We start from the raw sequence: 12,328 nt of genomic DNA on the forward strand, positions 1-12,328 counted from the left end.
GGAGTGTGGACCAAAAGGTGGGCTGTAGCTGCTAAAGTTCCTCTCACCAAGTAATTATTCGGCGTCTTCTTCTCCCTGCAGGCAAAATCAGAAAATGGCTCCAGTATGGCTGAGACATTGCTGTAAGTTGAATGCGGGAATCCCATTGAGTTCCTTAAGACTTTCTCTCTGAGATAAAGGTGTAGGATCACAGTTTTCCTGATGAAAAGGTATATGATTTGGGCCTCCCCTCTTTGAGGTGTTCAGCCTTTGCAAAGTTTTGCCGGGAAGATTTTAACCTGTACCTCCCAGACCAAATGTATAGATTGGAACCGCAGTGTAGAAATTTTACCTTTTCTGAGAATCGTGCAGCCATGCTGGGGGCTTCTGGGAGGTGTAGTCCTAGAAAAGCAACTTTTTTCAGTTGCAGTTGGAACTTAGTAATGCACAGGCGTCTGAAAGAGTGCCACACACTTCTCTTGATTTAGAGGACGTAGCGAAATGCATTTCATCGTGCATCATTTGAGAGAAGATGCATGTTACATAACAGCACTGATGTTACCTGTCTGTCATGGGTTTGGAGGGAAAGTTCCATCCTATGGGGAGTGGAAGGCGGGACATCAGGAGGAGGGGCTGTACTGTATAAATATGTGATGCCTGTGTGGTGAAGAGGAGATGCTGAGACAGACTGTGAGACACTGGGTTGGGACGAAGCAGCAGCTGGGGAAGAAGAAGCTGTTGTGGGAGTCTGGGTGTCTGACAGGGTACTACTGTGTGTCAGAGTACCAACCTGATAAGTTCAGGTGTCTGTGGGTTAGCCAGAACTGATGGGTTCAGGGTCTGTGCTTTAAGTTAAAGGTTCTAGGTGAACCAAACTGTATGCTTGTGTGTGTGAGAATAAGCCACGTTACTTTATTTTATTCACCTGATTGTTTTATTTACCCTGTTTGTATTTAAAATAAACCTTATTCTTTTGTTGTTTAAAAATCCATCCCTGGTCTGTGTGACTTATTATAGGGAATGGTTGGTGGCAGCTTAGTAACTGTGTGATAGATCCCAGTAGGTCTGGGTTTGTCACATTGATTGGTGTCCAGCGTGTGGGATACGACTGGTCCAGTTGTCCAGCGGTCCAGCAAAGCCTTGGCAGGTGTGCCCAGAGCAAGGGGGGTCTAGTCAGGGACAGTCTGAGGCGCGTAGGTAATCTTCTAGGTGTACCTCACGGGGAGGTGCGCTAGTAGAAGAACGTGCCAACTGGGGAGACTTAGATTAAGGTGCTCTGAGGCAGCCTAGTTTTGGCGGGAAAAGCTGAGGAAAAACTGCGTAGCAACAGCGAGCTAGCTTGCCAGCTGAGAGGCCCAGCAGAGGGGGGTAGGCTCTGACTCGATACTGTTGCAACTTTAGTGCTGAAGAACAGCAGCAATCTCTAGGGAGAGCTGGTTCTGAGGTAAAAGGAAAAAAAGTGGTCGTTTTATTTTGAGGCTTGACTTTTTAAAGCAGCCTGTTCTGAGGGGGGGTATGCCCTTGACTCGAAGCCAAGTAGCAGACATGAGTGAAGTGAAAGACCCCCAGATTGACCAAGGTTCTGAGGATGAATTTGGCTCAGTGCAAGGTGACAGCACAGGAGAGCAGAACCCAGAACTTAGAAAATTGATCCTAGCCCAACAGCATGAACTGAGGGTGAGGGAAATGGAGGAAAGATTAGAGAGAGAGAAAATGGCATTTGAATTAGAGCGAGAGAGAGAAAGAATGGAGAGAGAGAAAATTGCTCTGGAAAAAGAAAGGATGGCGTATGAGTTAAGAAAACTGGAAATGATGAACCAGAACAATAATAATAATAGGGATTCTGAGGGAGGCCAACTGTCTAAGGCTGACCTGAAGAAATTCCCTGTGTACCACAAGGGAGATTGTCCTGAGGTGTTCTTTTCCTTAGTGGAAAGAGCGTTTGTGGACTTCTCAGTGAGGGAAACTGAGAAGATGACCATCATGCGGTCTTTAATCAGTGGTAGCCTGGCTGAGGTTTATGCCGAGATGCCTGAGGAATTGATGAAAGATTTTGCAGAGTTTAAAAAACTGGTGTTTGCAAGACATGGGATAAATGCAGAGCAGCTGAGACAAAGATTCAGGTCCCTTACCAAGAAGCCAGAACAGACTTTTACCCAAGTGGGGGCCCAATTGGTGAGGCTGCTTGAGAAATGGCTATCGCAGGAGGGAATAGAGACCTATGAGCAGCTTAAAGACTTGATAGCCCTGGAACAGTTCTATTCAGTCCTGCATGGGGAATTGAAATTCCAGGTGAGGGAAAGGAAACCGAAATCTGTGGCAGCAGCCGCAGAGATCGCGGATTTTATCTCCCAAATAAGAAAGCCCTTGGGTGAGGGGAAATCTGTAGGTAAACCCAAAGAAACCTACAGCAAGTACTCTCAGGGACCAGGGAAAAGCCAGCAAGGGGGAGGGGCCCATGGTGAAGGGAAGCCCTCAGGCATGAAACCAAGCCCTCAGAATTTGGAGGGAAAACCCAAACAAGAGGAGAGAGAATCAAAATACACCAGAAAATGCTATTTCTGTCAGGGAAAGGGTCATCTAATCTCAGAGTGTGAGAAATTGAAGCAGCTAAAAGGAATGGTGCCTCAGAATTCTAGTGGGACCAAGCCAAAAGCTGTGTCCTGTGTCCAGAAAGAGCAAGGCTCAGTGTCACAGAGGGAGCCTGTTGCCATGGCTACTCAGTCTGGAACAGCTACCTATGCTGAGCAGGCTGAGGAAAATGGTCCTCTTGTGGAGGTAAAGCGCTGCTTGCTGATAAAAACAGATTCTCAGTTGTTTGAGACAGCAGGGGTGGACGTAGGAATACTTGACCGTCAGTATAGGGGGCTGCGGGACACTTGTTCCCAGGTAACCCTGTGCCATCCAGATATCATCCCTAGGGAGTTTATAATCCCAAATGAGAGCATGAAGGTGGCAGGGATTGAGGGGCAGGTAATCTCTCTGCCAGTAGCAGAGGTACCTGTCAACTTTCAAGGCTGGAGGGGAGATTGGCGGCTAGCGATTTCATCGACTCTGCCAGCAGCCGTGCTCGTGGGAAATGACCTGGCTGAACATGTGAAAAGGGTGCTAGTGATTACACGTTCACAAGCCACCACGGGGACAGTTCAGGGGGGTAATGATGAGCCAGAGACGGAAGCAGAGGGGAGTTCAGAAGCTGTGGTGGAAACCTTAACCACAGACAGCAGATTTGGACAGGAGCAAAAGGCAGACGCCACTCTCCAAAAGTGTTTTGAACAGGTGACTGACGCCCAGCTAACACCGGAAACCCCAGTGAGATTTCTGGAGGAAAAGGGGATTTTATATAGAGAAACCCTGAGGAATATCTCAAAAGGGGGAGATGGGATCAGAAGTCAGCTGGTGGTACCTGAAAAGTATCGCCCCATGATCTTACAAAGGGGTCACTCTGACATGTTTGCTGCACACTTAGGGGTGAAAGGGCCCCTTGATTTGATCAAACAAAATGGGGAGCAGATCACCCAGGATGACCCACAAGACGTTGTGACTTACATAGACACCTTGATGAATGACCTAAGGAGAAACCTAGAGCTAGCAGCAGAGACCCTGCCAGCTCAAAAGGTCAGAAAGAAAGCTTGGGATGACCAGGAAGGCAGGGAGAGGCGCTTTAACCCAGGGGAGGAAGTGCTTTGGCTTAGGCCCTGCAGAGAGAATAAGCTGCAGCTCAAATGGGCAGGACCATATAGGGTCATTTCCAAGATGTCAGACCTGAACTACCTAATAGAGCAGGAGGAGAACCAAGCAAGGAGGGTGGTTCACGTGAATGCCCTAAAACCCTACTACAGAGGGGAACAGAGGGTTTTATTCGCGATAAAAGCAGCTGAGAGTGAGGAAGCTGAATTACCCTTCTGGGAGGGTAGAGGGGAAGTAAAATACAACCCAGAGGAGGTAAAGATCAGTCCTGCACTCACCCAAGACCAGCAGCAAGAACTAAAAATGCTGCTTAGTAAATATCAGCAGGTGTTTTCCAACAAGCCGGGGATAGTGAAGGGAGTGATGCATCGGATCCACACAGGGGATGCACCCCCGCAGGCAGTATCCCCATACCGAGTAACGGGACCCTATAGGGACAAGGTGCGGAAGGAGCTGGACGAGATGCTTAGGGAGAACATAATCGTCCCCTCTTCTAGTCCTTGGTCCTCTCCGATAGTCCTTGTGGACAAGCCTGATGGGAGCATTAGGTTTTGTGTTGATTACAGGAAATTAAACCGTGTAACCACTCCTGATGCCTACCCAATGCCCAGGCTAGACAACCTGATTGAAACCATAGGGGGTTGTCGGTTCATCTCATCATTGGACCTGGTAAAGGGATATTGGCAATTAAGAATTGATCCCAGGGATCAAGAAAAGACTGCCTTTTGCAGCCCTTTTGGTCTCTATGAGTTTCGAGTCCTGAGCTTTGGTCTCAGAAATGCACCAGCCACATTCCAAAGGCTGATGGACCAGACCTTGGCAGGGCTCAGTGACTTTACAGTGGCCTACATTGACGACATAGGGATCTTCAGTAATACCTGGGAAGATCACCTGATACACCTGGAGTTAGTGCTGCAGAGGTTAAGTGCAGCAGGGCTAACAGTAAAGGCCAGCAAGTGTCAGCTGGGTAGCCCAGAAATAAAATACTTGGGTCACATGGTAGGGGGAGGAATGATAAAACCCCTGGAGGCCAAAATAGAAGCTGTTCGTGATTGGCCTAGACCCAACACCAAGAAAAAAATCAAATCATTTCTTGGGTTGGTGGGCTACTACAGAAAGTTCATCCCGAGGTTTAGCGAGATTGCGGCTCCGCTGACCGATCTGACGAGGAAGAAGGCTGATGACCGCATCCCGTGGACCAGCGACTGTGAGGCGGCGTTCCAGAGGTTGAAGGAGGCGTTAATCAACTATCCAGTCCTGCGTGCTCCAGACTTCGACCGGGAGTTCATCATCTACACCGATGCGTCTAACAGCGGGGTAGGAGCAGTTCTGTGCCAAGAGGATGAGAATGGTGACCAGCATCCAGTGTCCTACCTGAGTAGGAAACTTCAAAAAGGTGAGAGACATTTGGCAACCGTGGAGAAGGAGTGTTTGGCCATAGTCTACGCGATCCAGAAGGCCAAGCCTTACATCTGGGGAAGACATTTTGTTCTGTGTACTGACCATTCACCATTGCAATGGTTAAAGACAATGAAAACCCACAATAGCAAACTTATGAGGTGGGCTTTAAACCTACAGGACTATGACTTTGAAGTGAAGGTGGTCAGAGGGTCAGTGAACTGTGTTGCTGACGCCTTATCAAGAAGACCTGAAGACTGAAGACGGCGAAAGAACATGGACTATATGTATATAATGAAAACAAAAAGTTAAAATGTACCTGGTTTTGAATTTGGTTGGTATTAATAAAGGTAAATTGATGTACTGTATATGGTAAAATGTTTAAATGCATATTTGCTATGGTTAACTTGGAGTGTAAGTATATGTAAGTATTATCTGGTATGTATAAATGTTGTTGTGTATTTTATGCAGGTTGTTTTTTTGGTGAAAAGCACTTTTAGCTTTCCCCCTACAAAACAACTTTTAAAGAGGGGAGGTGTTACATAACAGCACTGATGTTACCTGTCTGTCATGGGTTTGGAGGGAAAGTTCCATCCTATGGGGAGTGGAAGGCGGGACATCAGGAGGAGGGGCTGTACTGTATAAATATGTGATGCCTGTGTGGTGAAGAGGAGATGCTGAGACAGACTGTGAGACACTGGGTTGGGACGAAGCAGCAGCTGGGGAAGAAGAAGCTGTTGTGGGAGTCTGGGTGTCTGACAGGGTACTACTGTGTGTCAGAGTACCAACCTGATAAGTTCAGGTGTCTGTGGGTTAGCCAGAACTGATGGGTTCAGGGTCTGTGCTTTAAGTTAAAGGTTCTAGGTGAACCAAACTGTATGCTTGTGTGTGTGAGAATAAGCCACGTTACTTTATTTTATTCACCTGATTGTTTTATTTACCCTGTTTGTATTTAAAATAAACCTTATTCTTTTGTTGTTTAAAAATCCATCCCTGGTCTGTGTGACTTATTATAGGGAATGGTTGGTGGCAGCTTAGTAACTGTGTGATAGATCCCAGTAGGTCTGGGTTTGTCACATTGAATGTGTAAAATTTTTAACTGTACGTGCGGAAAAGGGAAGGGGTTGTCTGGCTTCAAAAACTCTGAACAGAAAGAGGACAAAATAGAGTTATGGGTAAACATTTGGAATGTGATTTTGGATTTTTTTTTACTACAAATCCCATAGTTCATTCTAGGAATTCTGCCGGACAGACAGATTTCTTACAGGCACCTGAGTTTCGCTCACCTGAAGAAAGGCCTAAACTGCGAGGTTTTGCGGCCTAGCTAGGCCTAGCTCCACCCAAGCTACTTTTTGAGAAAGAAAGCTCCCATTCAGACTTTTCTTCAAAGTGAACGACATTTAGGTGTGTGTTTGTCCCCTGTCTTGTCTGTCTGGTAGGACTCCAAGAATGGAGAATTAGGGGATTTGTAGTCCAAAAAAAACGCCCCCAAAAACATCCCTAGTAGGCAAATTTCAAAGTGACACAGATCAGAAAGAACCAATTGGCTTTTTTTCTCCCTGTGATATATTGATGTCTTCACAGATTCCAGGTGAGCCAGATGAAGATGGAGCTTTCGCCCGTCGTCCAAGCTTTGGCAGTGGTGGCCTGCTTCTGTGCCTCCGCCAGGTATAGAGGGTTGGGTTTTTCTCCTTCCCTGATGTTTTGTCTTCATTTTCGCTTTAGCGGTCAAGAAGCTGCGAGCAGGATTCTCCTCTGCGATAGGCTGCTAAAAGACCGGGGACCCACTGCGGAACATCAAATATCTTTGATGCGGTATACCACTTTGACAGGTTCAGAGCACTCCGTGGGGTGCATAGGATTGTGTAGGCAGAGTAGGGGCCTGTTCAGAATATAGGGCTGGGATGTGAGAGACATTGAGTCCGACCCCTACTCCATCGTAACAATCACGGGTGATTTCGGGCCGGCGGCTATGGTGGCGGGAAGAACGGAATGAATGGAAGGGAGGAGAGGGAACCACAAACCAACCTCAGCTGCTTAGAGAGTTCTGCCTGTACCCAGCACAACTTTTAGCCCTGCCGCCGAGTTCTGACCAGTCACTGGACTACAACACCCATCAGCTCACTCAGAGCAGCTGGGGATCATGGGAGCTGTAGTCCAACCATGCACCATTAGGAAAGGCTGGCTCAGTCTCCTTAGATTCCCTAGCCAATTGTCAAATCATAATTTTGGGGAGCTGGGGCCGTCTACTGAACATCGATACACTGCTAGGCCCATTATCCCTAGCAGGGCCGGCCTGGCTACCACTGATGGGGGAGTGAATCTCACCAATATTTAGAAGGCCTCCATCACTGCAACAGCTCCAGTCCTAATCAGAGCTCACAAAAATTCATTTTTGGCGGGCCTGGGGGAATTCCAGACGCTGCAGCTGGGAAAAGTAACTTTTCCAAGCTCTTTTGAAATGCTGTTCTAAGCTATATTAATCAGAGATGTTCTATTTTATAGTTTCATCTGTTGTGAGCTGTCTTGGGTCGCTATAGAGAGAGATTTATGGATGGAGATGTAAGGCAAAAGATGTAAATCACAGCAATGAATGCTATTGGTTAAGGAATCAAAACTTCTATTCCCCATCTGAGCAGAGTCACAACGCTGCTGCGAAACAAGAAATACAAGATTTCTTAACAAGCAATAATGCACTGCCGTGATTTATGCTGCTTAACTTCATGCTGGCAAATGCAAGTATTTTAATTCCTGCCACTATCTTTGGACACTATGAACCAAATTCTGTTGCGTCGTTTTCCTGGCGTAACGCTAGTGGCATAAGTTTTGGAGGCCAGTGGCCGCAGGTTAGGAAATTACTGGAAACGGGGCTTGTAGCATGCTCAGTTGTGTGATTCTGCACACAACGGATAATGCCTGTGATGGTTTCTTAAACTGAGGCCGTTTGCCTCTCAGAATTACTCCACTGGCTTTATAGTGCCATAGCTCTTCAAGAGGATTTTGGCCTTAATGTTATTCTCGTTTACGTCAAGCAGCTACTTTTTATACGGTCCCCAGTTTGCCTGGGATGAATTGCCCTAGAAAAAAATTCCCGTCCCTTTGACGTTGGCCCTGCATTTCCATCTGTTATATACCATATTTTTTGCTCCATAACACGCACTTTCCTCCCCAAAAAAGTGTGGTGGGGAAGTGTCTGCATCTTATGGAGCGAATACTGTAAAACAGCACTCCCCAGGGCCCAGTGGGGTGGAGTGGGGTGGGGGAAGCCTCCGAAGGGTCCAAGAGTGCCTTCCAGGACCCTTCCCAGCCATCCTCCAAAACCACCCTCCACGGGCCCAGCGGGGTGAAATTGCAAGAGTATTTTTTCCTGTTTTCCTCCCCTAAAAATTAGGTGCGTCTTATAGAGAGGTGCGTCTTTTGGAGTGAAAAATACAGTACATATGACAGAAACAGAATATATTGTATAGCCTCCCGTTTTTCCACAGAGAATGCAGCTGGTCTTTGTGGGTTTTTTTTTTCTTAACATGGTTTCTCTAATTCCTTCTCTCTTTTTTTTCAGGCTAAAGATGGAAAAGGCACATTTGGTCTGGCTTTTTACTTCGATGCTCTTGACGTACTCGCTTTTCTTTGCTTGGAGAGCCAATCTGGATATTACAAAACCTCTCTTTAAAGGAGTGGTGAGTTTTGCAGTTGGCTAGTAACGTGGTTTAGGGGAAATCTCTTTCCTTGACGTCTGAGGAAGTGGACTTGTCCACAAAAGCTCACATTAAAAAGTTAAAAAAAAGTTAGTCTTTTAAGATGCCACCCTGTTTTTGTCTTTTTCAACTTTTTATTTCTCTTTTGCTTTTACCTATAATAACTTTGTTTTGATTATCATCATCTTGTGCAGTCAAGTCAATTCTGACTGGTGGCGACCCTTTTTCAGGTTTTCCAGAAGTAATTTCTCTTTCCCTTCTTCTGGGGGTGCACTTTTTCAGGAGTGGTTTTCCCTTCCCTTCTTCTGGAGGCTCCCTGGGACGGTGCCCAAGGCCACCCAAGCTGGCTCTCCTCCATGAAGGCACAAGTGGGGAATCGAACTCCCAACCTCTGGTTCCACAGCCAGATCCCTAAACCACTGACCTATCCAGCCGGTGTTTGTTTGTATAAAGGACCTTTTTTTCTTGTAATTACCTAGCGTGTAAGAGAAATGTACTCTCCTTTTAGAAGGTAGGTTCTTTTGGCAGATTTATTATTCACTTCAGAGTTAATGCAGAGTTAATATTCAGAACATGTGTTAAAAGGTGAAAAGCATCTTTATAGGAAGGAAAGGGATGTGGGAAAGCAACTAGTTACAAATAACTTGTTGCTTGTAATTAATTTTTTGCAACCACAAGGGTCAAACAAGTTACTTTACAGTCATAAATGATTGAGAGATCATTTCTGTCAAGATGTAACTCTAATGGCCTCTGCAATGCAGGAGGAATGGTATGTGGTTCTACCGCTGGCTTTTGCTGTTCATCTTATGGAGTGGGTGGTGAGGCAATAAAGAGGTAGGAGTTATTGTATTATTGTAGCATTCAGTTTGTTGCACGCAGGAACAAAAGGAACAAAAAGGTCATGGAGTTACTTTTGAGAAAACAGGAACACAACAAATTATTTTTTTAAAAATGCAACTACCTGAAACTGTAACAGAAACCCGTTTTAAAGTACCGTATTTTTCGCACCATAAGACGCACTTTTTCCCCACAAAACAAGGGGGTGGAAAGTCTGTGCATCTTATCGAGCGAAGAAAACAGATTATATTTTCCTGTTTTCTTCTCATTAAAAATTGGTGCATTTTATGGAAAGGTGCATCTTATGGAGCGAAAAATACGGTACTTTTTTTAAAACTATGGGGGGGGGGAAGCTCGCCAAAAGGCTTATTTATTTCTTTACTTTGTTTCGACCACATCTTTGATGACGGATCACAAAACAAAGCCAGCTAAGTGGCAAAGCCAGAGCTGACCTTAACGGCAGGTCAGACTCTTTGTCAGTTCAGCTACTCAGCCTGGCAACAGCGGCCAGACGTTTTGGGTTGCAAAAGCTGCCACCTGTTACCTGGGGGTCAGACTAGATGACCCAAAACAGCACATCCTTTAGAAGCTGAAGCCACATTAGTGTTCCAGTGACGTGGTCTGCGACTAGGGATGGTGGTTTCGTATACGCATACGAAGCGCCCCGCCCCTCTGGCACAGGTGCCCTGATGACCTCCCACCCCCAGACCTTTGCTGGAACACTTAATGCGCAGAGCGCATGGCCATCATCATCTCCTTTGCGCCAATCATGGCAGTACTTTGGCTGCCTCAGCCCCGCCTCCTTGCTCACCCGGCCACTCTGGCGAGGGGGCAGGAGGACGATTCTCCCGTCTGAGCCGGCCACAAGGGTTGTGTATTCAGTAGCCCGGTGGGGTCATCAGGCTGGCCACCTGTGCCGGGCGCTTCGTATATGAATTCAAATTGGCGACGCCTGGGTTTCCTTCCTGATTACTAGTCCCAAAAGGAGGAAAACTAATTTACGAAGTCCAGAGGCGAGAGAGACTATGTGTTATGATGATCAGACAATATTTCAGCTCATAAGGCCTTTTCCCGTCTAGCCATATTGACAGATTCATTTTCTATGTTTTGTTGATTTGTAGGTTCCTTTATTAAATTTCCTTTGTTACTGTCACATTTTAATCTGCCTTGTTAACCTCCCAGAGTAGTGCTTCGCATTAATCGGGGGGGGGGGGGATACATTTCTTCAGTCGATACTGATATTGTCTAATTTGACCCTTTAAACGGGAGATGCCAAGCATTGTCTGCCACCTCCGGGCTCTCCAAACTGACTCAGACCGATGGGGTGCCCCGAAGCTGAAACCGATAAAGCTCCACGCGACCGTGTCTTCCCCTCAGAAGTGGTGAAACGCTGTACCTTCTTCTGCAGGTGGAGCGGTTCTGGATGCAGAGCAACGCAGTGGTGGCCGTACTAGCTGGCCTTGGCTTCGCCTCCCTCTTCTCTCTTGCTGAGTCTTTCGCAGAAAATACCCGACTGGTTCATGGCCTCCGTTGGCTCCTCGCTGCTGTTCTCGTTACGGCACAGATCTCCTCCAATTACAGGTGAAAAGTGGTACCTGAGGTGGCTTTCTGGATCCCCAGGGAAAAGTCTCTCCGTTAATATCTTTACACCCCACCTGCTTCCCTCATGTAGCTTTCTTCGGGCAGCGTGCAGAGTTCTGCCCCCTCTGTCTTTTTCCTCATGGCATGGACAGAGGGCGTCTGGCCTAGGTTCTCTGGGAAGCTACGTACATGGCCAAGGGGAGGTTTGAACCCGAGTCAACTCCACCTTGGCTCATCGCTCTAACCATGACACCATAGCATCTTGTCCTTTTAGAAATCCCTGGCGGACGAACCAGCATGAACCACCAAAATCAGCGATTCCGGCCCACCTCTCGTTCCCAACCTTCTGTCCACAACTCCCAGAAGCCTTCCCCACTAGCTGCGCTGGCCGGGGTTTCTGGGAGTTGTAGTCCAAGATCACCTGGGTGACCCAAGGTTGGGAACCACAACACTATGCTGAGAATCGGTGTCTTCATCTAATGAGGCCCTAAATTGTTCTGGTGTGATGATACAACTTTTAATTTACTTTTAAAACTAAGTTACGCCAGTAATTGAGGGATGAAGTACTGGTTTCCTGTGTCCATTGTATTTGTTTGGGTTTTTTTTTGCTGCAGTTTTCTCTTGTGGTTGCTATAATCTATTACTTATTTATTTGTTACATTGCTACCCCTGTGTGCTCCACTAGAAAGTAGTGCTGAAGGCGTCTGACAATCTTCGTAACAGAATAAAAACAACTAAAACCAAGTTTAACCATGAAATCATGAAATTCAGGACAGCCAAGGCAGACATTGTATGAGAAGGCTAAGAAGTTGTGTTTTTACACCCTTGTTAAAATCAGTTCAGAGTGGAAATGGGTGACAACTCCAAAGGCAGTGGATTCTACAGTCTGGAAGACATACAGGAGAAACCCCTCTCCCGTGTGCTTGTTTGGTGGTTGTGTGGACAACTTTTCCCAGGTTGTGTTCTTAAGAGAACCTCTTTGGAAGATCTCAACTTCTGGAGTGACTTGTAACAAGACCAGGTGGTCCTTTAGAGCAGTGGTCCCCAACCTTGGGCCTCCAGATGTTCTTGGACTTCAACTCCCAGAAATCCTGGCCAGCAGAGGTGGTGGTGGTGAAGGCTTATGGGATTTGTAGTCCAAGGACATC

The 12,328-nt window shown here is 46.6% G+C and overlaps 1 protein-coding gene across 2 annotated transcripts in view; it reads left to right on the forward strand.

Annotated features, from left to right (window-relative positions):
* Positions 1-12,328, forward strand: part of TMEM260 (transmembrane protein 260) — a 96,492-nt gene that overhangs the window by 58,352 nt on the left and 25,812 nt on the right. For both annotated transcript variants that reach the window (XM_072986842.2, XM_020802488.3), the window contains exons 7-10: positions 82-122; positions 6,652-6,735; positions 8,627-8,744; positions 11,008-11,180. In XM_072986842.2, coding sequence (XP_072842943.2) covers positions 82-122; positions 6,652-6,735; positions 8,627-8,744; positions 11,008-11,180 — 416 coding nt within the window. The remainder of the gene's footprint in view (positions 1-81; positions 123-6,651; positions 6,736-8,626; positions 8,745-11,007; positions 11,181-12,328) is intronic.

This window comes from Pogona vitticeps, chromosome 1 (genome assembly GCF_051106095.1).
Source record: "Pogona vitticeps strain Pit_001003342236 chromosome 1, PviZW2.1, whole genome shotgun sequence".
Lineage (NCBI taxonomy): Eukaryota > Metazoa > Chordata > Lepidosauria > Squamata > Agamidae > Pogona > Pogona vitticeps.